At 43.0% G+C, this 24,145-nt stretch overlaps 1 protein-coding gene across 1 annotated transcript in view; it reads left to right on the plus strand.

Annotated features, from left to right (window-relative positions):
• Positions 1–480: 480 nt before the first annotated feature.
• The window catches only part of LOC126498163 (tripartite motif-containing protein 59-like), a 42,126-nt gene continuing 18,461 nt past the window's right edge, over positions 481–24,145 (plus strand). The window contains exons 1-2 of the mRNA XM_050136506.1: positions 481–634; positions 5,838–5,909. Coding sequence (XP_049992463.1) covers positions 481–634; positions 5,838–5,909 — 226 coding nt within the window. The remainder of the gene's footprint in view (positions 635–5,837; positions 5,910–24,145) is intronic.

Below are 24,145 nucleotides of genomic sequence, written 5' to 3' on the forward strand. Positions count from 1 at the left end.
TGCAAACATAAAACTTACCAGAACTGATAGCCCAAAGAAGGGTTAGAAACTCAGAATCCTTGAGAGGATGGGGAAACTTGGGGCGGGGATGGAAAACTCTGGAGAAGATGGAGAATAGTGTGGAGGAAAAGATGAAGATGCTTGTGAAGATAGAATGCATTGGGGAGGGTAGAGTCCTGGAGGGGATGGAGAGCCTTAGAGAAGATGAAGAGCTTTGGGGAGCATGGGGAGCCTTGGGAAAGATGAAGATCCCTGTGGAGGATAGAGAGCATTGGGGAGGATAAAGAGCCCTGGAGAGGATGGAGAGCCTTGGGGAGGATGGTGAACCTTGGGAAAGATGAAGATACTTGTGAGGATAGAGAACATTGGGGAGGATGGAAAATCTTAAGGCAGATGAAGAGCCTAGGGAAGGCTGGAGCCAGGCATTGTGAGATCAGCATTTGTACCTGCTTTTCACTGGACTCTGAGCTAGTTCCCGAAATGGAAAATGCAAAGGCTGACACTAGTGCATCAGAGATCCAGGGATTCTGTGATCCAGGCCAGGGTAGAGGTGAGCTCTACTCTCCTGAGATTAGACACAGCATCGCTGCCCTTCTGGAATTCATGTGGGCAGGCAAAGAATTCACATTTACAGGTAATGAAGCCCACCACTGGTACATCTCACCTTTTGAAGCTGGACTAGTTAGAGGTCAGACAGCAAGTACTTCCAGAGCCAATCAGAAGGAGGACAAACACGATGACCTTTTAAAGATGCGAACATGTTCATCTTAAACAATTTTAGACTGATCATGCCACACAAACACTAAAAATCATGAGACATGGATATGGAAAGGGATACGAAACAAGATCTAGAAAAAAGCCTGGAGGACAGGAAGCAGTTTGTGTAATTCCATCAGTGTTACAATCAAATACCAAGAAAGATGCAGTGCCCACTATGTGCACTAAGTTCAAAGAGAAAATAAAAATCCACACACACACATCAGACTTTAAAAGGAGAGATAAAGTTAATTAATGAACATAAGTAAGCTTAAATAAAATAAATCACTCTGGTAGAAGATAGTCTTGTTTTACTTGATTTTAACAGTGCACACATAAATAGACAAAAATTTTCATCTAGATGAAAAAAAATCTTGATGTTTCCTCCAAGAGAAAGGTTGGCTATAAAATAATATAAAATATTTAATTTGAAAACATAAAGCATATTAAATCAGACAGTTGCATAACACAGATGTTAGAAGAGATGACCTCATTTAGAATGAATTTAAGTGTACGGAAAAGATTTGGATTTATGAACAAAAAAAGTAAATTTTTAAATTTAGATATAGGCTATTTCTCCCAAGGGCAGGGTTTATAACTCCTCAGTGGATACAGACTATTTCATCCCAAGGCAAGTTTATAACTTCTTTTTAAATTATTTATTTATTTTTATTTTCTGGACATTGGTGTTTTGCCTATATTTATGCCTGTATGGGGATATCAAATCACTTGGCACTGGGTTACAGACAGTTGTGAGCTGCCATGTTGGTGCTAGGAATTGAAGCTGTGTCCTTTGGAAGAGCCCCCAGTGCTCCCAGCAGCTGCGTCATCTTTCCAGGCCCATTTTGTAAAGTCTTAATGGAAATGGTGAGCCTCAGTTCTGAAGACCCAAGGGCAGACAGGCACAAAACACAGCCCCAAAGAACCCTGATATCTCCAGAGTCACATTAAATCAAAGTCTTCCCTGGTGGCACATAGTCAAGCGAGGGTGTGGTCTTACCTCTAGAGTGTGTGGCTAGCTAGGTTTCAGGTGCAGACTGTCAACCCAGCTATAAAAGGCTAGGGAAGGAAGATCTTAAGCCCAGGTTCTATTGAAGACACAGAGAAGATTAAGGCTATTGTGGGCAAACTAAATGAGACTATTTTAAAAAACATATTTTTAAAGGAAAAGATGGACAGATCTCTGTGGGAGAGCACTTGTCCAGCATGCTCAACATTCTGGGTTCTAGCTCTAGCACTATCAGATGAAACACAAAATCAGTAACAAATGGGTAATCATGCCTGCAGCTATAGATGTGACCATCCCACCAATGCCAGCAATGATGTCATCCAGGCTAGAGTCTGAAAGAAGAATCAAGGTGCAGAAGTGACTCAGAACCATGCATACCATGCATTTGGTTGAGAGACATAAAACATGGTAAGTAGGCTGCTTCACGTGTAGCAGCAGCGACCCAGTCACTGAAAAGTTATGTGTTGGGCACATTGTGCCAATATCTATACCCGTCTCTGAGAGCACAGTAAAAAAGTAATAATTCATGGGTGCGCCATTATATATCACCTAGTCTAGCTGCAGAAATAAATATGGAAATGAACAAGCCATTCATTCCGGTTGGATACATGTCATGCAACATTCATAACTTCCATGGATACCCAGACAACAGAGACCCTTTCTGTAGACACCTGTCCTTCAGGGCAAAGCCTGGGTTTTTGGCTATATGAATAAAGAGAGTATCTTAGGAGAAGCTCAAAGGGATGGAAATTAATTTCAGAATAGGAAGACCTTCCCAGGCGAAGCTGCAGCGGAGTCACCTCCATATGTTGCCTTCATGCTCGGCCAGGTCAGCGGAGCTCACACCACCATCAACCCATATCCTTCCTGTCCCCTTAGGCGGTGTAGGCTGAGATCAGCTTGTACTTCTCTCCTAAGTTTGCGCAGATCCACCAGTAACATGGAAAGGTTTCTTCTGCTTCTTTGCGAGATTTCTAATTTTTTCTTTTCATTTATTTATCTTTCTTTAAAACAACCTATGCCTTAAGATTTCCCGTTCTTTTAGTTGTTGGTAGGATTGACATCCCAGGTAGTGGGAGTACAAACATCCATAGTAGCGAACAATGCAAGACTAGGGTCCCCGTGGACGTCATTTCCCTGGGAGGGAGTCATCCCTGTGCTCTAAGGATCCGTCTCTGAACCAATACTTTTGCATTCGTGAACAATTTCTTTGAGTCACCTATATGAGCATTCACGTAACAGTTATATTTCAGATTTCACCACCATTAATAATGCTTATTTCTTAGAAAAATAGTGCATTTGTATTTTATTTTGTTGAGATTCCTGACTTTGTCTTTGCTGCTGAGTTCAGACTCCAGCGGCAAGAAGGGGTTCTGAGACATGAATTTTAATGCCTTCTGTCTTCGCCTTCTCCATGTGATTGTGATCCTTCATACTCTGACCTCAGCTGTCAGAAATACTGAGTCTTCAAAAAGCAAATATCTTCAAGTCACTTTTAAATCTTTGGGACACAATAAATTTATTATTGAGATGCAGCATTTGAGCTGAAACATGATCAAGCCATGTAACTTGATAGTTCCTTCAATGACTCGGTGACATATTCAATACAAAAACTAAATAACTCATTTTAGTGACTGAATGGCAGCCACCCCCAACACATAACAGTTTCAAAATTCTGGCACCTATGACTGTGGCCAGACTTGAAACTGGAATTTTTATAGATCCGCATTCCTTGTGAGTCCCTTAAATTACATTTTATGATGTATATTCAAGGTACATAGCATAATACACAATGCACAAGAATAATAAAAATACTTAGTCTAGTGAAGCAAGTTAACATATCCTTCATTTCATTTTATGTATTTTTTAAAATTTTGTGGGAAGCACAGTTAGACTCTATGAACTTGTTAATAACACCAAATATGGCAGCATTTTGGTAACTATGGCCCTCCTGTTGTACATACCCTGTCTATCTCATCCATCCTACACGAATGTCATGTTCCACTAACTGAGCCACGCTTCAATTGCTCTTCCCAGTACACCCTGGAGACCACTGCTTCTTTCTGCACCTCTATGTATCTGACTTTATTTCATGTATGTTCAATTCCACCCAGAGGCAGGATAGTCATTCGGGATGTGACCTTCCATTCCTTTCTAGTCTCAAGCAGCAAAATGTTCTTAAGGCTGGACCATCCGGCTATAAAAGACAGAAGCTTCTCTTTAGAAGGCTGACTGGTGTTCAATTTCAGTTACGTTATCATGTTTTCTCCATTCATTCATTCATTCATCATTCATTCTTTCACTTGTTACTCGCTTCCCCGGCTTTACTGTTGTAAATAGTAGCGCATTAAACATAAGACTGAAATATCTGTTAGAGATCGGAGATTTCATTTTCTGCAGAAAAGCTATGTCCCATGGTGATTCTGTTTCTAATTCATTTAGAAATGTAGATGCTGTTTCCATAAGGACGACACAAAATTATACTATCTCCAAGAGCACACGGGGCTCTTCTGTGAATGTTTGGCCCCTCTCCCCCCACTATGCTTCATTTTTGCTGTGGACTCCCTCTTGGCTGACGTGAGGGTATCTACGGTGACTCTGAGGTGTATATCTATCTGCCGGCTGTTTGTGTTGTTCAGGAAACATGTATTGTGATGGTTCACCTAACTGTCAACTTGATGACATATAGACTCACCAGGGGTGGGGTGGGGCCATCCTCTGAGCACACCTGTGAGAGATTGCCTTCATTAGGTTACCTGAGATCTGAAAGTGCACTCAATGTGGGCAGTGCCATTCTCCAGGCTAGGATCTTAGGCTGTGTAAAGAGAGCTAAGGTGAGCACAAGTGTGTATTGCTCTCCTTGACCTCCCCTGCTCCCATCCCACTCCCAGGATGGACTGGACCTTGAGACTATTGACCAGAACTCCCGTTATGGAATTGCATGCATTCGTGGTCAGTTATGGACATTAACCCCTGGTTGTTCAGCCTAAGCCAACAATGTTTTTTGGAGACATCATCTACTCTCCCTGTGTTCCCAGTCCAAGCTGCTGTATAGCCAGCCATCCCTTCTGGCTCTGTGCACCCCAGAAGCTGTAACTAAGGACTAAACAGAGACACTAAGACACCACTGCCACTGACTGCTCAGAGTCCATGGCATATTTTTCAGCAAAATAATGTCATATACTTATAATTTCGCTAAATTTGGCTTCTTGGACCTATCTCCTTCCACTTCACAAATAGGTCACATGTATCATGCTTACGACTGAGTCATGGTTCCAAAAATATCCCAGCCCAAACAGTGACACACCAGCCAGACAAGGAAGGACCGTGACAGATGAGCCCAGGCCTCATTATACAAGGTCTGGTTGTCAGCTTAGGGTGAAAGTGAGAACTCTAAAGATGGCTTCATGTACGATATTTGAATATTGCTCTAGTTACTTCTGTCATCTCTTGTGACTGCTCATTTTATTTAGGCTAAGCGGCTTCCTCATATGAGTAAAGGCATAGCAAACCTCTCCGTGCCAAGCAGAAGAGACGGCTCAGTGAGGCACAGAATCCACAACACCCACATACAAAGTCAGGCAGGGCTGTGACTGTGCATGCTTGCAGTCCCAGCATTGGAGGTGAAGACAGGTGACTCTCCAGAGCTTTCTGCTCAACCAACGTATAAATATCTCAGCCCAGAAGTTTCTTGCTGAACTTCTACTTGAGGAATGAGAGAAAAATCTGAGCTACTATTGTGAGAAGCTGCATGAAGGTGTCACTATATTATTGTTACAGAAAAGAGAGGAGAGGTGACTGAAAGGAGAGGGGAGGGGAAGAGAGGAGAGGAAGAGAAAGAGGAGGAGAGAGGGGGAAGGGATGGGAGGGGAGGGGAGGAGAGGAGAGGGGAAGGGAAAAGAGGGGAGAGAATGTTGTAGTCAGTTGCCTCTGTTTACTTCCTTGCACCTAGAACAGCCTTACACATCACTTTTTCTCATAAAAAGTTTAAATTGTTGAAGACTGAAAAGAATTCTTGTTGTAGCTGATCTCCGGGGTTTAAATATTGATTTTTACTCTTTATTGGTTTCAGCAATGTTCATTAAAAATTCAAAGACAACCTCTAATGAACAGCTTTCAAAACACAGAGACTACGATGAAGCAGGTATGGGTACCATGATGTTATACACGTGAGCAAAGAGCCAGAACTAAAGAAGACAGTGAGGGCTGCCCCCCTTGCTTAGTGTTTGCAAATCTAACTAGTCTCAAGGTCACCACACCACAGTCAGCTTAGTGAATGTCAGGCAAATCTCCGTCTCACTGATGACTATGATGTGGGATTCAGAGATGCAGCAGGAGTGACGGGTGACTTTCTTCTGCATCCACCATCTTCCTTTTGCTGCCTGAGTAGGTGTGACATCCCTGTAACATCCCTGTATGGGGTAACCGGAATCATCCTCCCCTGCCTTGCCAGGTGTCTACAGAAAGAAGTCTCCTGCTGCCTACAGATAATAGCCAAATGCATTAAAACTTCTGTGAAGTCATTCTAAGATCTGAAGACCCAGCTTTGTGGTACAGAGCTTAACTTCCAACCTCAGCTAGCATAACAAAAGCTATTGAGTCAGGATAAAAAGGTATTCCAGTTCCCATGGATGTCTGACTACTTCTGGGACCCGATGTTCCCTGTCATTGTTACTGCCCATGTTCTCTCCAGGAGACCTCACAAAAACCAGTTCCTTATACACCAAAGGCCTGAGGAGGACCCTTCCAGAAAAGGCTGTTAAAGACACCTTTGGCCCTACCAAGAAGGGTGTAAACCTCAAGTATAACCATTTCTGCAGTGGAAGAAGGGCTGACGTCATTTTCTCGGAAGACTCTGCTCCTCACGACAGAACACCCCAGCACCCCACTGTTTCAGTACTAAGTTACCAGTGTTCAACGAATAGAGAGCATCCCTCACTGAACAAGTCTCTCCTTCCTGACTCCCTCATCTCAGGCATAACCATCTCCTGCTATCTCTTTAGTTTACCATAAATATTAGAAACAATAGATTCAGTGTATTACTATAAATAAATTGAGGGGGACATAAACTATGTAATCAAATGGCATAACATACACAGTACTGAGTGAATTCCTAAACCTTGAGAAATGAGTAGGCGCCTGCCCTTGGCTTCCATTCCAGGCTTCTTCTTGGGGTCCAGGACCATGGAAGTTTCTGGCATTAGTTCAGGAAGTGATGTGTTTGTCAGAATGACAGCAAGAAAGAAGCTCCAGTGACTGATGTTTAATAAAGGAATGTTTCATTAAGAAATCTGTGGGGTTGAAAGATGTCCTTGCGGTTAAGAGCACTACTCTTATGGAGGACCTGTGCTAGGTTCAGAGGACCCACCTCTGGCCTGTAACTCCAGTTTCAGGGGATTTAATGCTCTCTTGTGGCCTCTGCAGACATCAGGCACACAGGACAACAGGCACACACGTGGTGCACCTACATAAATGTAGGCAATCACACATCCAAATAAATTTTTTTTTAATTCTTAAAGAAATGTTACCTAAGATCTTGTGAAACACCAATGAATATATTATGTATGTATTCATGTATATGTATGCATTTTCTATATACATGTATGTGTGTATATATGTATGTGCAAGTATGTGTGTGTATATATATATATAATCAAAGTCTGATTACTTACAAAATTTACTGTCAACTTATTTACAGTAACATTTAAGTCAACATGTCAGCAACACAGAAAAGCATGAACACATTTACAAGTAAATACTTCCCGTGAGGAAAAAAGAAACAGAAAAAGGTAGAACTGGGTCTCAACAACACCAAATTAGATAAAGCTTATTTCCAAATATGGAGCATCTGTGTCTCTGAATTGTGGACACTTGAGTTGACTTAGAATTTGGGTCCTACTTGGAGCTAATAGTCACTATTGACCCTTGAATTTGTTTTGGGTCTAGAGTACTTTTCTCAGACCGGAGCCTCACAGTACTGGTACACCCCAGGACTTCCTACCACTCAAGAGGTCTCGAGCCTGTAGAGACCTGGCACAGGTGTTGTAGATGTCCTTTCTATCTTCTTTCCTTGGTCTTATTTTAAAAATGCTGGCATAATAGTTAATATTGGCTGTCAACTTGAATGGGTGGAGAACAACCTAGAACATTTAACTACTACAGTATACTGACTAGTGTAGCTAGGAGGGGGTCTCCAGACAGCATTACCTCATAGAACAGACCCTAAATGTGGCCACCATCATCCCATAGGCTGGGTCCTTCAATGGGACAAAAGGATCAACAGGATAGACTAAAACTGTCCGGTGCTGGACACAGAGATGAAAGACAGCAACACAATTATCAACTCTCATTCACTTCGTATTACACAATGTACCATTTTGTGTCTTGTGTAGTCTCGGCCATCCCTCACCACCTGGTTTGTGCGGCTAATACTCCTTCTGTGCCTCTAATCTGCATTGCAAAACATGGCATCTTTTCTCTTGCTACTGTCTGTCCATTCAATGGCTGAGCAAGCCAAGTCTCCATGGAAACTACCCAGAAAGGAATCCACAGCCTGGTTCCAAGCTGGATCTGAGGGTTCGACTTCCTGATTGTGCCCTAGGGAGCACACAGTGTCAACCTCCAGAGGTCAGTGAGAGACACAGGATTCTGAGTGTGGCTTAAGTTTAGGTACCAAATAGCCCATGTAGCCCACAGTGCTTAGAATCAAAACTTCTGAATTTTTCTGAGTTGTCAATCAGGTCCCAGTAAACCTTTGTCCCACATGACATTCCAAACAGGAACAGGCTGCCTGCATCCTTCAGAAGCTGTCCTTTTAATCCTTCAACAAGAATTCAATATACAGTCCTAATACTTGAAGGAATTGTGTGGATCCTTGCAGCATTTTAAAGACCCGGGTAGAAAACTCCGCTTTGACTGATGACTGCCTAGTTTGTTTATTCTCCTTGAGTTTTAGAGAAAGAATAGCTTTCCTTGTATCATTTTAATATTTCTTTATTACCTCTTGGTCTCTTTCTTATCATTCTCATCATTATAAGATGTTTATATAAAACTTTTCCTCAGAGAAACTCAAATCATATCACAAACTGAAATTGCCAAATAGACATTAATCTTCGCAGTGCCTGTGTGAGAGAAGCCGAAGCCCCAGTAATTAAAATATTGAATAGGTGTCTGCGGAGAGCCACACTGGGAAAACAAGACACAAAAGGAGCCGGCAGTTCATTATTTCAATTGTAAAAAGAAATTATGAGATTACAACCAATTCTCTGAGATAAGGACCTCAAAACGGTCATGAAGTGAGCCCAGATGCTTGCAAGATCTATTACTGTGGGCGGAAACTATTTCCAAAGAGAGAGCACACACTACAGTGGCCGTATTTGTGGAGGACTTAGGGCTTTTATCTAGGTGATTACAATCCTCTTTGATATTTCTGCGGCATTATGGAACTTGCAGCCAAGGCCTATCATCCTAGTTTAGTGATGGGACTGCAGATGGCAGGGTGTCACAGCAAGAGACCGGCTTCTTGCTTGCATGTTGTCTTCCACTACCACACAACAAGCCAGAGGATGTCAGGGAAGCCTCTGCTACAGCTAACTTCTATTTTTTGTCAGGGTATTTAATGTGATTTTATACATGTGATAAATATTATATATATAATTTAATATACATATATAACTTAAATGACAGTCCAACAAAATTCAGTGTTTTCCCATTTTGATATTGCAAAATTGAACCTTTGTAATAATCTAACAAAGTCCCCCATTTCCCTCTCTTGCTACTTTGGTACCATCATATCTGTGTCTCCTTTTTGTGTCTATAAATCTGACCTCTCCAGAGACTTCATGTAAGTGACAAGACTTACTGTCTGTCTTGTTGAGACTGGAATGTTTCTCTTAGCAATATGCCCCAAAAGGATCGCTTAGCAGCAGAATAGGACACGGCCCCCTTTAAGGATTAATTAGCAATGTTTCCCGTGAATGCTCAATCATGTTTGTTCCCACAGTCGTTCATTGATACACACTAGTTTTCTACCAAGTTGTATGTGAACAGTTCCATTCTGAACACGACATGCACATATTTCTTTGAGGTCCAGCTTTCAGATATTGTCGGTTATATATCCAATAGCAGGATGGCTGGACCACATGGTAATTTAATTTTTAAACTTTCGAATCTTCATACAATAGCTCTACCAGTTTTCATTCTCATCACTAGTGCAGGAACAACTCTGTGATGGGACTTACCCTGCCAAAGGAAAAAGTAATTCTACAAGAAATAAAACACCAAGGGGAGAGAAACATAGACTAAAACACCATTGACATGGGGAGTTACATACAGCAGAACCTCTGGAAGACCATCAGTGCTCTTAATCACTGAAACATCTCTCCAGCCCATGCCTGAACTTTTTAAAACCAAAATCAAATTAAAACCACAGTATTTCTTACTAAATTTATAGTATTTTACTACCTTAATACAGTGGCATTTCAATTATATTTTAGTAAATAAAGCTTGCCTGAAGATATGAGAATTAGACAGCCTCACTGGTCAGCCTTACAGACCAGGCAATGGTAACACACACCTTTAATCCCAGTAGCCACACTAGTTTGCCCTAGAAACTAGGTGGTGCATGCCTTTAATCCCAATGGTGCACATCTTTAATATCAGTCCTAGAGAATATTATAAAATGGAAGGAAACAGCTCTCGAACACAGACTCATTCTGAGATTCCTGAAGGCAATATTGTCATTTTTGTACTGAGGTTGAGGTCAGAGTCAGTGGCTGGCTGCTTTGCTTTTCAGATCTTCAGGTTGAACCCCAATTTCATTCTCTGAGTTTTTTTTTTTATGAATCATGCTTTATTTGGATCTTCGGGAAAGCTTAATTTATTAAAATACAATTTAAATGCCACTACATTTACACTTTTTTGTCTAAAATTAAAAAGATTAGCTTAATGGTGGTGAATTTTGCAAAAAAAAAAAAAAAAACCCAGCATTGTTTTGAGCTTCTAATGTTTTCAGATAAAATTTGCTAGCCATGTGTTTTAAATTTGGTCATCACAATAGAAGTTTTCCTTTTATAGGGGGCAGAAGAGATTGAAGACATAAAAGAAAGAACTGGAAGAGGTAGATGGCAGGGTGGCCGAGGGAGAAAGGTAACTGGCCCTGTGGTTTCTAGGCGCCGTGTTTGTGCACATGAGCTGAGCTCTGAAAGGATCTCCAGGGGAATTTCAGCAGACTGTATTTCTCTATGTCAGGATGGTAAATACTTCTTCATGTCCAGATTGCCCCTCTGTGTCTCCTAAATGCTCTACAATAAGAAAATCAAAGAATAAATTAATTTGTTGATTCAACTAAGACCATTCTTGCAGGTTTTCTTTAAAGGTATCTTTAACCGAGGTTTCTGATGGTAACACTGGCAGTCGAAGGACCGAGAGGACAGCAGGTGCTGGGGGACATGAGAAGAGCTTCCCGTGCCTGAGTCTACACCCACCCGTTTCCCTGGCTGACAGGAGACATGAACTCAGTGCCTTCCGTGATGCTGCTTTGTGAAGCTCAGCAAGCATTCAGCTTCCACGCTAAGGCAGAGACCTGTAAATGCCCCCCAACACCTCATGCATCCTTTAAAGTAGCCAGTCCTTCATGCTAATCTTCAGAAGCAGCAGGAACTGTTTCTCACCACATCCAAGAGATCACAAAAACTGCACTACCCAGCCCACACAATCCCTTCGCCCGTATCCACCCTGACTGAGCAATGCAAGGAGACTGTGTGGCAAGGCTCTTGCCAGGTCAGTAATATGTATTCTTTTCTCTGTCTCTTACACATTTGGGTGTGTCACTGTCTCATATGCTCCCAGGTCCTGATGGCTTTGTATGTCTTCTGGGTGACATCACTTGTTTATAGTGAAAGAACACACAATCAAGGAGCAATTTGGGGGGGAGATTATATATTTATGCCTATATCTAGAAAACAAAGCTCAGAGTCTGTCAACTCTGCTGCAGGGGCTGGGAGGGAAGGGCCAGGCTTGCACAGGGTTGTTTGAACAAGTTGGATTCATGGTGATTAGCTGGTACATTGTCGGGGAGATAAACCACGCTTAGGTTAACATCTTATGCTTTCTTTGTGACACTGTCGAAAACTACTGTCTCTAGAGAACTAATTACAGGAAATTGTGACTATAACTCCATGGGCACAAAAAAAAAAAAAGAAACTAGATCCAGGATGGAAGGAAAAACAGCCCGGGGCATGTTTATGAAAATAGAAGCAGCGTATTGAAGTTCAGTGCACTTTCCCCAGCCCACTGAGCTGGCTGGGGCTTGCCCAGCATTGGTACACAGAAGCACAGTCATTCATGAACTTGTTGTGCCTTCGTTAGTAAGTAAGTTCATCAATTCATGTGCTCGTCTTTCTTAACTCAATTCTCAAGAAACACTGCTTGATGCATTTATCTAGTAAATATGTACTAAGGATTCCTTTCTGTCACATAGCTCCTAAGTCAGCCAAATTGTTCCATATTTTCTTGTTACAAAGTTATTCATTTACAAAGAGTCAGTAGCAAACATTCCACAATAGATTGTGCTCTGAGGGATAAATATGCACAGCCCAGTCTCTGTTACAAAGCCAGATTAGAGAAATAGTGTTACAAATAATGTTACATTCAGATTAGAGGAATAGTGACTATCAAAATCATGGTGAATATGATAAAAATGTGTTGCATTCATGTATGAGGTTGTTGTCGGCTTTTTTTTTTTTCACTTAAACCAGGGTCTTGAGACACATGACTGCAGAGATTCTCATATGAGAATGGAATCATTAAATTCCACGGTAGAAAGAGCTTTCTTTTCCCACAAAGAGCTGGAGTCATTGGCTGGTTACCTGTATGAGATTCTGGCTGGGAATCCTGTCACAGATGCTCCACTGGAGGTCAAACGTTGAGGACATTCAGGTGTGTGTGGAGTTGTGAGATCTTCAGAAGGGACAGAGAATGTGGAGGATAAAAAGTGGCCCAAAGCCAGGCAGAGGTGCTCACTATCCCTGGCCTGTGGGAGCAGTCTTGCAAACAGCAAGACTCCTAGACATATCACAGACCATTTAGATACTCCACTGCTCTTGATTGAAGCTGACAGGACCCACCAACCTCCCTATCTCTAAATGCCCATCTCAGCATCCTCTCCAGAGGATTCATTCACATGGGCAGGTCCTTTCAACTTCCAGCCACATGGTAGACGCTCTGCTTTACACAAGGTACCATGGGATTTCATTGACCCTGGTGTAACCACAACCCCTCAAGTTCCCACCCCCAACTCCATCCGCATCTCCCAGTCTCTCTCTGCCCCTCCCTGGTGTCTCTCAATCCATTATCACATGACTGGATCAGCGTCATCTTTGAGATGCCATCAAAACCACAATATTGTCAGAAATTGTTATTGGTTTCTATTCCACCCTCCCCTGATTCACAGTCATTGTTATAATTGTCCCTTTGGGAGACTCAAACTGCTGTGAATACCTTCACTGCACACTAATTCCTTGCCATCTTTCTTGTAACTGTCTCACTTGGATGAGAAAACTTCATTTTCCCCCAGTGGGAAAGTTAAAAAAAAAAGAAAAAAAGGAAAAGGAAAAGTTGTTCTCTCAGTCTCTTTGGTAAATTCATTTCCCTTGTGAGTGGATAGCCCCCCAGAGAGGCAATGGGCCTATCTCTTACACTGTCATAATTCTGGGGTAACCGCTTTTGCATCTCAGAATCCAGTTACCAATTAGAAGGTGGAAGACTGAATTTCTCAGAAGATTCTTTCATGGTGAGCGAGCAGCGAAGGAAGCATTGGGGTCAGTGTGGGAGGAGACACCACCACGATTGGGAAGTTAGCTGTGACTTTTAAGAAAGTAGATGAAGAAAAGTGAAGCGATGGCTCAGCAGGTTAAGAGCACTGCTTGCTCTTCCACAGGTCCTAAGTTCAATTCCCAGCAACCACATAATGTCTCACAACCATCTGTAATGAGATCTGGCACCCTCTTGAGGAAGAGACCTGGTCAGTCGTCCTCATCAACTTAGACCGTGGACGCCAAAATGGACAAGTTCATCAGAAGTGTCATATATGGGCGGCCCACGCATGTTTCAGCATTGCCAGGGCTTTAAAAAAGAAAAGATGAAGAACCATGTCTTATGAACAAAGTTTGTGGTCAGCACCAGAGGGACCTCAAGAAGCATCCACTGTATTTTTGGTAGCAAAGGGAGATTTGACAGTGCACAGATCTGCAATGAAGGCTACAATTCTCTGTACAGAGACCTCACTCCCTGATGAAGCCACTGTCCTACCAGGCAGGAGGAAATTTCTGAAGTTTCTGCAGAGTGAGCTCACTGGGGGGAACAGCAGACAAGAGAGAAAGGAAAATGTAATTGACACACAAGAGTAACAAGACAAGTCAGGGTCTTTCGTTCTTCTGAGGGGTGTGGAGTAAACTTAGTGATAACTAACTTGATTTTCTCCTTAGGAATGCCATACAAGTGAAAGCTCCCTGAAAACACTAGGCTTTAGAGGGAAAGACCTTCTAGAAGCCCGGGACTTATAAGACATTCGTCTTTCCTAGGATTCGTGGGAGAGAAGTTAAACACAGCTATGGTGCATTGTCTCATACAGACACCCAAATGAAAACCGGAAGTACTGCGTGTCCGTGTGTTCACCTCCCCAGGGAACTTGTAGAAAGAGTACAATTCATCTTTTACTTATCTTTCTCCTTTACATGGATATAGGAAATGAGTTTTGCAAGTTTTTCAGGTCCAAATCTAATAAGCAAATCTCGGTTGTAAGAAAAGGAAAGAAGAGCGGTTGAGATCTGCTGCATTTTCGAGTTCTTAACAAGAATTAAGGGAAGGTTGCTGTTGCTCTCACTGTAGTGCAGAAGGAAGTCATTCCTTCTGTTGGGGGCACAGTGCACACTGGTGCTGTCCATAAATATCTGTGAGCAGGCAGGGCAGCCTGTCCATTCTCAGTGTGTTTCCACTGGCCATTCTTTCTATTTTTTTTTATTTCAAAGCAAATTATTCCTATACAATACAATACCACATAAAACAGAAGCATTAACAACAGGAGTGAGGGCCACAACTTTCATTACAAATAACATAAAAATATGCATGCCATAGTTACTAACCTCAGGAATAGAACATGAGGGTAAGGCCCGTCCAGAACTTTCCCAACTCCCCTTTCTAAGGTTTGATTCTTTGATAAAATTATCTAAAAAATACCAGTATCTCCTTTCTCTCTATAATAAATATCACTGAAAAAGAAAAGCATTTTCTTGGAAAAATATTTCAATTTAAAAGAGCAAATGGGAGTGCATGAAAAGAAATGCCCATGTTACATTAATGTACTTGTTGTCCAGCATAAGGTGCAGGAGAAGAGCGAAGAGAACGAGAGAAAGGATGCTTTATTCAGTCTTGATGATGCTGGGACCCAAGGCTGGGACCCAGGACATGCTCCAAACTCAGCTGAAAGAGTGCTGCCAAGGTCACGTGTGCCAGGACCAAATGGCACAGACCCCCTTTCCTGACAGTTCCCCCATCATGTGCATGTGGGCCCAACCTGGAGGAGTGGCTACTGCCACAAGGAACCGAAACTGAGTTGCTATGGTCCAAGTGTTTGGGAAATATGAGTTCCAGATTCTAAGTGATAATCCTCAAAAGCAGGGTCTTTGAAAAGTAGTTAGATCAGATGGGGTAGTAGGGTTAGTCCCACAATGGCATTCCCAGCTTTCTAAGGAGGACAAGGAACATCATGCCAGTTCACTCTCTGCCATATCCTGATGTGGCCATAAGTCCCTGCCAGCTAAATGCACCAAGCTCTTAGAATTCTCAAACTCTAAAACAAACACATTTGCTTTCATTGCAAATTACCCAGCCTGGGGTCAGTAAGATGACTCCTACCATAAGCCCAGTAACCTGAGTTTGATCCCTAGGATCCATGTGGGGAGAGGAGGGAACTGACTGCTCCCAGTTGTCCTCTGACTTCCACATGGGAGTTATGGCATGATGGTCACACAGGTGTCCTGTACACACACACAGTGGAGGGGCATGCACACAAAATAAATCAAATGTAATTATTAAAGAATTAAGTTAGTCAGTCTTAGGCATTCTCTTACCACAGAAAACAGTCCTAGATGTTCTCCTGATGTTTCTACCAGAGTCTACCATAGCCAAACCTTGAGAACATAGTGAATAGCAAAGCCTAGTCCCTGGAGTGAAAGTTTACCTCTGATCAAAATTTCCTTCCCTGACTCTCCACTTGCTGTGTCATTTTGCATAACAGAGGAATAGGGATGGCCACAATCTTGTCACAAAGTCAAGCACTTCTGATTGGCTGAGAGGGTCTTGAAGAAGCCAGGATGTGTCTTCTGGGTGGCCCTTCTACTCTTTCCTCATGCAGAACTGTATTGAGAGATGGAGTTGCCACCTTGGCAGGTAACAGAATTCATGCATTCACTGTAGGCCTGAGAAACCTAACAGTGATGAACATGTTTTCAAAAAAAAACAATTAGAATTCTGATAAATACCAAAATAAAACTGTTGCAAACCAATCTTCTATAAGAGAGGTAGTGGACAGAAGTGACCTGAAGTTTTGTTTGGTCACTAACAAAAAAGCTGGATGACTTTCAATGTGGAGAACTCAAGGTGTAGTGGTTTGAAAGAAAATGGCTGTCATAGCCAATGGCACTATTAGGAGGTATGACCTTGTTGGAGGAAGTGTGTCACTATGGGTGTGGTCTTTGAGGTTTCCTATGCTCAAACTATACCCAAGTGACACAGGCCCCTTGCTGCTGTCGGTGGGTCGAGATCTAAGACTCTTAGCTCCTTCTCTAGCACCGTGACTGCCTGCACACCAAAATGTCCTGCCATGATGATAATATGGACTGAATCTCTGAAAGTGTAAACACCCAATTAAATGTTTTCTTTTATTAGAGTTGCCATGATCATGATGTCTCTTCACAGCAATAGAAACCCTGACTAAGACATAAGGCCACCACGTTTTATGGCTAAGTGAGGCTGCCAAGTGATGAGGCTGAAGTCACAGCCTCCTCACAGACCTGGAACAGATGGCAAACCAGGCATCTGGTAAACCAGGTGAGGTTTTCCAGCCTTACCCTGGAAAAACTGAACAGCTACCTCCCTGAGGTTTCAGACCATGAAAATTTGCAAGGACAATTAATTTTGATAACAAGACAAAACATACAATTAAAAGAACGGGCATAATTCTTTGAGATAATTGAAAAATAGATTGAGTTCAAGCTAATTCATGTAAACACAAAATGCTATAAAAGTGGGCCAAGAGGTAAAACTAGGATACAAGCAAGAACTTTTGAATTTTTTTTCTCCCTGAAAGTCCTATTGACAATGGCTTCTTCTAGTCTTCATGAGAAGCACTCTGGCTTTATATCTCAGAGACCCTGGAAGCATGCCATGGGACTAGATCAGCAGTCCTAAGCTTGTGGGCCGTGACCTCCCTAGGGGTAACATATCAGCTATCTTACATATCAAATATTTACATCACAATTCATAACAGTAGCAAAATTACAGTGATGAAGTAGCAATGAGATAATTTTATGGTTGGGGTCAACACACCATGAGGAACTGTATTAAAGGGCTGCAGCTTTAGGATAGTTGAGAACCACTGGACTGGACGGCAGTAGCCCTGACTGTCTTAGTCAATCTTATGGTTGACCAGTCTTATCAGACTGGAAAAGAATATATGTATATACATGGATGTGTATGTGAACATATATCCTTTTAATTTCAAAGTTTAAGAGCTAGGAAGTTGTTTCATAAAGAAATGTGTGATTTGACATATGCTGTGAAGATAAGCCCTATAACAAGTACGACATACCAAGGGCTGGAGAGATGTCTCCGTGGTCAACAGTGCTTGCTGCTCTTGCAGAGAACCTGAGTTTGGCTCCTAGCATCTAACTCAGGCATCTCACAACCAATTGAATCCCAGCTCCAAAGGAACTAACTCTCTCTTCTAGCTGCACAGGTACCCTTCCCACACACCCAATTTAAAAAATAAATCTTCCGCAATAAAAAGTGCAAGAAACATCAAGGATGAGCATTAAAATCTCCACTCTATCTACTAAAGATGATCAAATATCAGATCCTTTATCTCACGTACATTAACACTTCATCTTTTCAGTATTCTATCAAATTGGCTACTATCCCTGCTCCAGACTGCCAGACCAGTGCAGTCTTTGCTTCCCTAATGTCAGTGCTGTTCATGGAACTTTTACTCTCTGTTAACCCTGCTCAAAATGCAGGGGCCAGGGCTGGGGTTGCCTTCTTCTAATCCTGCTCGAAGCACAGCTCTCAGGTCCCCTCTGTCTCCAACCTCTGGACCCCCTTTCTAACCCTCACATTCATCCTTTTGGGACTCTTTGACACCCCATTCTCTCCCGTTCATCATCCAGGCTCCAGACTAACCCGCAATCACCCCTTCATTGCCTATGGTTATTTGGGGTCACTAGCTCAACATAGATCTCTCTTGAAGAAATTAGAGAACCACCAAAGAGATGAACACTGAATTGAGAACTCGAAGGAAACTCCCCCTCCCCACTGTGTAGCAGGAGTAAGGTAGGCATCTTTGACCATTCCTTCAGGAGGTTAAAGATGAAGATGGGGTCATCGGGTCCAGGAGTTGGGAGGAGACTGACTAACAAAGAAGTCCCCAACCAAAGAATGGTGAGAGGACCGTGACTTCTCTCCATAGCTGTCTCCCCTTCGAGGGTCTAGCTGGTCCACCCCTCAGACCGTATTTCTTCATCTGCCTTACTCTGAATATGTACCATATATAGGTGGAGCTGCTTCCAGCTAGTCCTCCACCTTGAAAAATGAATCAAAGGAGACATCACAGAAGCATAAGGATGAAGGGGGAGAATGGGAAGGAATGGGAGGAAAGGAAGGGGAAAGAAGAGAAGAAGAAAGAAGGGAGAAGAAGAGAGAAAGGAGAGCAACTGGAAAGGAAGGGGAGGAGGGAAGGGAAGGGAGGGGAAGGGTAACAGAAAAAGGAGACCTGGAATGAATAGAAGGGGTGAGGAGGGAAAGGGAGGAAGTGCCATCTTTTATTTGTATGCACCACACACCTTTCCTGCTGGAACATAGCTTCAAGGATAAAAGGGATTTCTATTGTGTTTATAGCAAAATGCCCACCATGATAACAGTGCCGGCGCACGATTGCATTTGATGCAATATGTTATCTTGAGCAAGGCATGGTGGGAAATGCCTGCAATTCCAGCGCTTGGAGGTTGGAGTGGGAGGATTCAACTTCAGGACAACAGAGGGATTATGATAGCCTATCTCAAAACAGAAGGAAGAAATAAGAGAGAAGGAGGAAGGATGGAAAAGAAGGAAGGAACAGAAAATATTAGCACAGGAATGGATAAATGCATTTGTGGGTTTTTAATTCTGGCTTCCCTGTAGCTGGGTGACCTGCCCACACTGTTTAGCTTCCTGCGGTCACCTCCTGAGGTCCCAGGGTCTGCTACACTGTAGCAGTGCATGCAAGTCTTTTTCTCAGCTCTCTGGATAACAAAAGGCCAGCATGCTTTCTCTCTCTCCATCCTCCCCCCCCCAGCAGAAAAGAGCAAAATACAGTATGTAGAATTTTTCCATAAAACACGCACATAAACACTCATGGATACATCTCCTGGGACTAGGAAGAACACAAGCTACGTCTCTATGTGGTAGCGTCTTTCTAGAGAAATCATGTAAACTGGCCACCATGATGGCACCTAGCTTCGGAATGTGGGTAGAGCAAAAAGCTCCTTCCTCCTGCAGCATCACACCTGCACTGGTTACCATGACAACGTGGCTTCCTAGAGTCTCAGCACCCTTGGTTTCTGTCAGTTTGTCAACACCTCAGCTGGTAGATCCCTGAAAAGAAGCCACACCTGCCCCATCCATGAAGACCCTCAGTGGTGCCAAAAGCCGGGGTGCACCACCCATGTGCAGCTGCATTGAAGCCTGAGACCAACTCACGCTGACCACAGTCGCTTCCCACATGCCGTGGGTATGCAGTTTCCAGACATGAACACCACGTACCTAGGGCAGATCACATCTTTCCTTAGCACAAGCATTCCTGCACGCTACAGGAACCAAGAGCAGCTATGGAGAGAAGGCTGCCAAGCTATACCTCTTATGCGCTACAGTTTGCATAAAGTTCAATCTAACAAGCCAGTGACAGGAGGCACATAACTAACAGGTGGATTCGATCGTCAAGGGTTGAATAACACCGCATATATAATGTAAAGCACACAAAGTGTGAGTGTGTCTCAGCATGTATCAGTATGCCACCTACGAAGTGTGGGCGTGTGAAGGGATCATACACCCACTGTAGTATGATCCTCAAGAGAGGATGGTCAACTTTCTGGAGTCCAGGCTTTCAACTCAGCAGCCAAATGGGTCAGGAGCAGATGTGTTGGTTTGAGGACTTCGAGCTGAGGTGAGAGCCTTCCTCGGGTCCCACCCCACAAGACCCAGCAGGAGATAATTTTTACCATCCCTTAGCAGCTCTCATCTGTCACTAGAGCATGCATTCTTGTTCTTTTTCTATCTCAATTTAGTAGGTCTCATTTACATCACTTTAGACTTAAATATTTAACATAATACAGCATAAAACACATTTAAAAGAAACTAAGAGATGGGTGTTACATTTTAAGTGGCATTTCTTATTACTCTTTCAAATTTTCATATACTGATACAATGTATTTTGATCATTATTGCTTTCTTATCGTTCTTCCTTCCTGGTGGAAGCCTCTATTTCTTCCCACCCATGACCCCACACTGTGGAATTCTGCCTTTCTTTCTCTTTCCTCTTTGTGGGAGACTTCCCTGGCCATGACACTTGCTTCCGGCACAAAATCAACTCCATAAGTTTCCTTCTATCTAGGGCTCACTACATATACTAACTACTCCCCTAATATTGATACCAGTGTATTTCTATGTAAAGAGAAATTTGTTTAGAAAAAAATCCTCCTTATATCGCATCATGAAAATTTAGAAGCATTAATATTAATAACTAACACATCTGTATCACCTAGCTAAGGACCCTCGCTTACCAGTGGGACACTAAGGACACCCAGGAATGGAACACTGACCTCTTGCTGTCTAGTGCAAGGCACGGCTCCTAACTTGGGTCTTTACAAGAAAATGATGCCACAGTGAGTTCTCTGAGTCCTGGGGGCCTTCTGCTGTAGTGTTAAAACCCCAGTGCTCAGGTTTAGAATCTACACCACAACAGGTACCACAGAACATCAAAGACACAGAGATTTGCCACTAGTGAGACCCTCATAAGCAAATGTTATGTGTATGTGTAATGGAGAGAGTTGGAATCTCAAACTCTGTCAGGAGAGGGAGGAGTGAGAGGCAACACAAAACTAGAGCATTAAAGAAGAGTGACAGAATGCAAACAAGTGGGCCATGGAGGTGGCAGGATCCTAACACTGACACCCAGCAGGCTCTGCTCACCCTTTCTTCTTGACAGTCTACAGATGGCCTGGTCGCCATTAGTCAGTGTGCCTTTCCTTTTAATGTGAGAGTACCCTCGATGTAAGCAGAGACTGCTCATTCATTTCCTGGCAGCCCAGACCCGAAACAATCACACTGAAATTGTATTAATTAAAACACTGCTTGGCCAATCACTTAGGCATATTGCTAGCTAGTTCTTGTATCTTAAATTAACCCATCTCTATTGATCTGGCCATTACCATGAGGTCATGGCCTACCGGTAAGGTTCTCATGAGCACTCATGAGCATCTTTCTCTTTCTCCTTCGGTGGCTATAAGGCATCTCTCTGACTCTGCCTACTTTCTCCCAGCATTCAGTTTAGTTTTCCTGCCTAGCTCTATTCTGTCTTTCCATAGGCCTAAACTGCTTCTTTTATTAACCAATGGTAATAAAATATATTCACAGCAAACAGAGGGGAATCATATATCACCTCTATAACTTGATTCATGCCTGGAAGGCTGCACTCCTCTACCTGTTGAGAAAAGTGCCCAAGTGGGAACTGAGCTTAACTTAACCCAGGAAACAGCCCAAATCCACCCAGAGGGGCTACAGCCCAAATCCATCCTGAGGTTCTCCCAAAGATTTTTATAAACTTTTACTTGCAATTATTTTTGTAACTGCAGTTGACTAGACCTTTACTTGAAATGAATCAATAAATAAGATTATGAAATAGCACCCAGAAGATGAAGTGCAAATGGCCAATAAGTACATTAAAAATGTTCTACATGCTAGGGAAATGCAAACTCATCCAGGTTCCAAGTCTCCCCCACCCTCATCAGAACTATCAAGAAAGCTAACAAATGCTGGAGAGGATTTGGGAAAGAAGAGTCCTTTTGTGTTGCTAATGGGAGCACAAACTAGTGCACCAGCCACTGTGGAAATCAGTATGGCAGTTCCTTACCTAAAGTAAGAACCACCATATGACCCAGATAAACCACTCCTAAGAATTTACCAAAGGACTCTAAGTGATTTGACACACCACAGACACACCAGTACATCCATGTATATTACTGTAAGCAGAGACTGCTTGTTAATTTCCTGGAGCCCAGACCCAAATAATAACACAAAAACTATATTAATTACAACACTGATTGGCCAGTAGCTTAAGCAGATTGCTAGCTAACTCTTACATCTTAAATTAACCCATTTCTACTAATCTGTGTATTGTCACTAGGCTGTGGCTTACCAGTGCTGGCATGTTACTCCTTTAGCAGCTACCTGGCATCTCCTTGACTCTGCCTACTCTCTCTATATATCCCTGTTCAGATTTCCCACTTGGCTTTATTCTACTAAACCACTGGCCAAAACAGCTTCTTTAATAACCAATGATAGTGAGACATATTCATATTATACAGAGGGGCATCCCACATCATACTACAGTGCTGTTCACAATAGTTAAATATTGTTATTTGCCTAAATGTCTCTCAAAGGATGAAGAGATGTAGAAAGCATTACACACACACACACACACACACACACACACACACCACAATGGCGTTTTATTCAACCATCAAAAAGTACAAAATGATATCAATTGTGGAAGACTAGAAGCAACTGAAGATTATCAAAGTGAGGTAAACGAGATGCAGAAATATATTTCCTTCATTTATGGACCCACTTTTTTTTTTATGAAAAGCAGAAGCAAGAGTACGTTAAGACTGGAGAAAGGGAGGGTGGGTAGATCGAGTTAAAGTACATGGTGTGCCAGCATAAAAACAGCCAGATGAAGCCCGTCACTGTGCACGATGAACACACACAAAACCCACAATTATTTTACCGTATCAAACATTTCTACCGTGGTTTTGAAGTGTGACTCACCCTGCCACTTCAATTGGATTAGAAACAACTCAGCCAACAAACCCCATAAGGCTGCTGTCAGAAACTCTTACAGGCAGCCTGGAAAGTCATTCTGACACTCAGGGCTCTTGATGGGTCCTTTCTATTAACCTCACTGACACAGCCTTGCCCCTTTCTGGAAGGGGAGTAGAAGCCTCTGAGGATGCTATAAAGCTAAGGGTAGCCGGCAGTCTCCTCTGCCCATGTGACCAGAGCCTGGGAGGTCCCAGCTGTAGACCAGGCTGGCATCTGTGTGCCAGCCTTCATCTCTGTGTGCTCAGTGACTGTGACGAGTTGACAGTGTTAACCACTACAGTGAGCATGGTGACATCAGGAGCTTGATACCGCTGCTTCACATGCTCCCTCCTCAGCCTCCCTCCCTCCCCCATGCTTCCTCCACGCATCTCACACAGCTTCAGAACACGGTCTCTGATGCACAGGTTCTGTCTGCCTCTGCACCCTCCATTCACACTGATTCCTCTTATCCCTTCTCTCTCAGTCATTGTAACCAGTGTTCCTGCCCCCACTGAAGCCTTGTCCAGCCTTAAGGCAGGCAGGTTAGGTGAACCCTCCTCACTGCCGCTGCCATGAGATTTTAATTGGACTTTTGCCTGTTCCCGAACGTGGCTGTCTCTTGTCTCAAGCCTGATGTGTGGACCCGCCTCTGTAGACTGAGGTGCAACAGTAGGTAGGGCGTTCAAGTACAAGGTCCACCTCAGACAGTCAGTGATTCTCCAGGTCCCCATGGGAGACTCTTGTAGCCATACAAGCAGCTGCTGCCAAGGAAAAGTGTTGACAGGACATACCCCCTTTGCTTTCTGTGATGGGATAGATGTGTTGCTACTGAGGCGTCTCTGCTCTTACTCCAAGCGGGAGAGATGGAAATTTACAAGCTCTGTGGTGAACAAGGGGGAACCTTTGACCTCCAGGAGGTAAACTGAGTCACCCTGCTACAAGGACCATGGGGCTTCCTGCTCTGTGTGTACTCAAAGGGACACCCCAGACTCC

Source organism: Alexandromys fortis, unplaced genomic scaffold (assembly GCF_014885135.2).
Source record: "Alexandromys fortis isolate MF-2015 unplaced genomic scaffold, M_Fortis_MF-2015_v1.1 scaffold_3, whole genome shotgun sequence".
Classification (NCBI taxonomy): domain Eukaryota; kingdom Metazoa; phylum Chordata; class Mammalia; order Rodentia; family Cricetidae; genus Alexandromys; species Alexandromys fortis.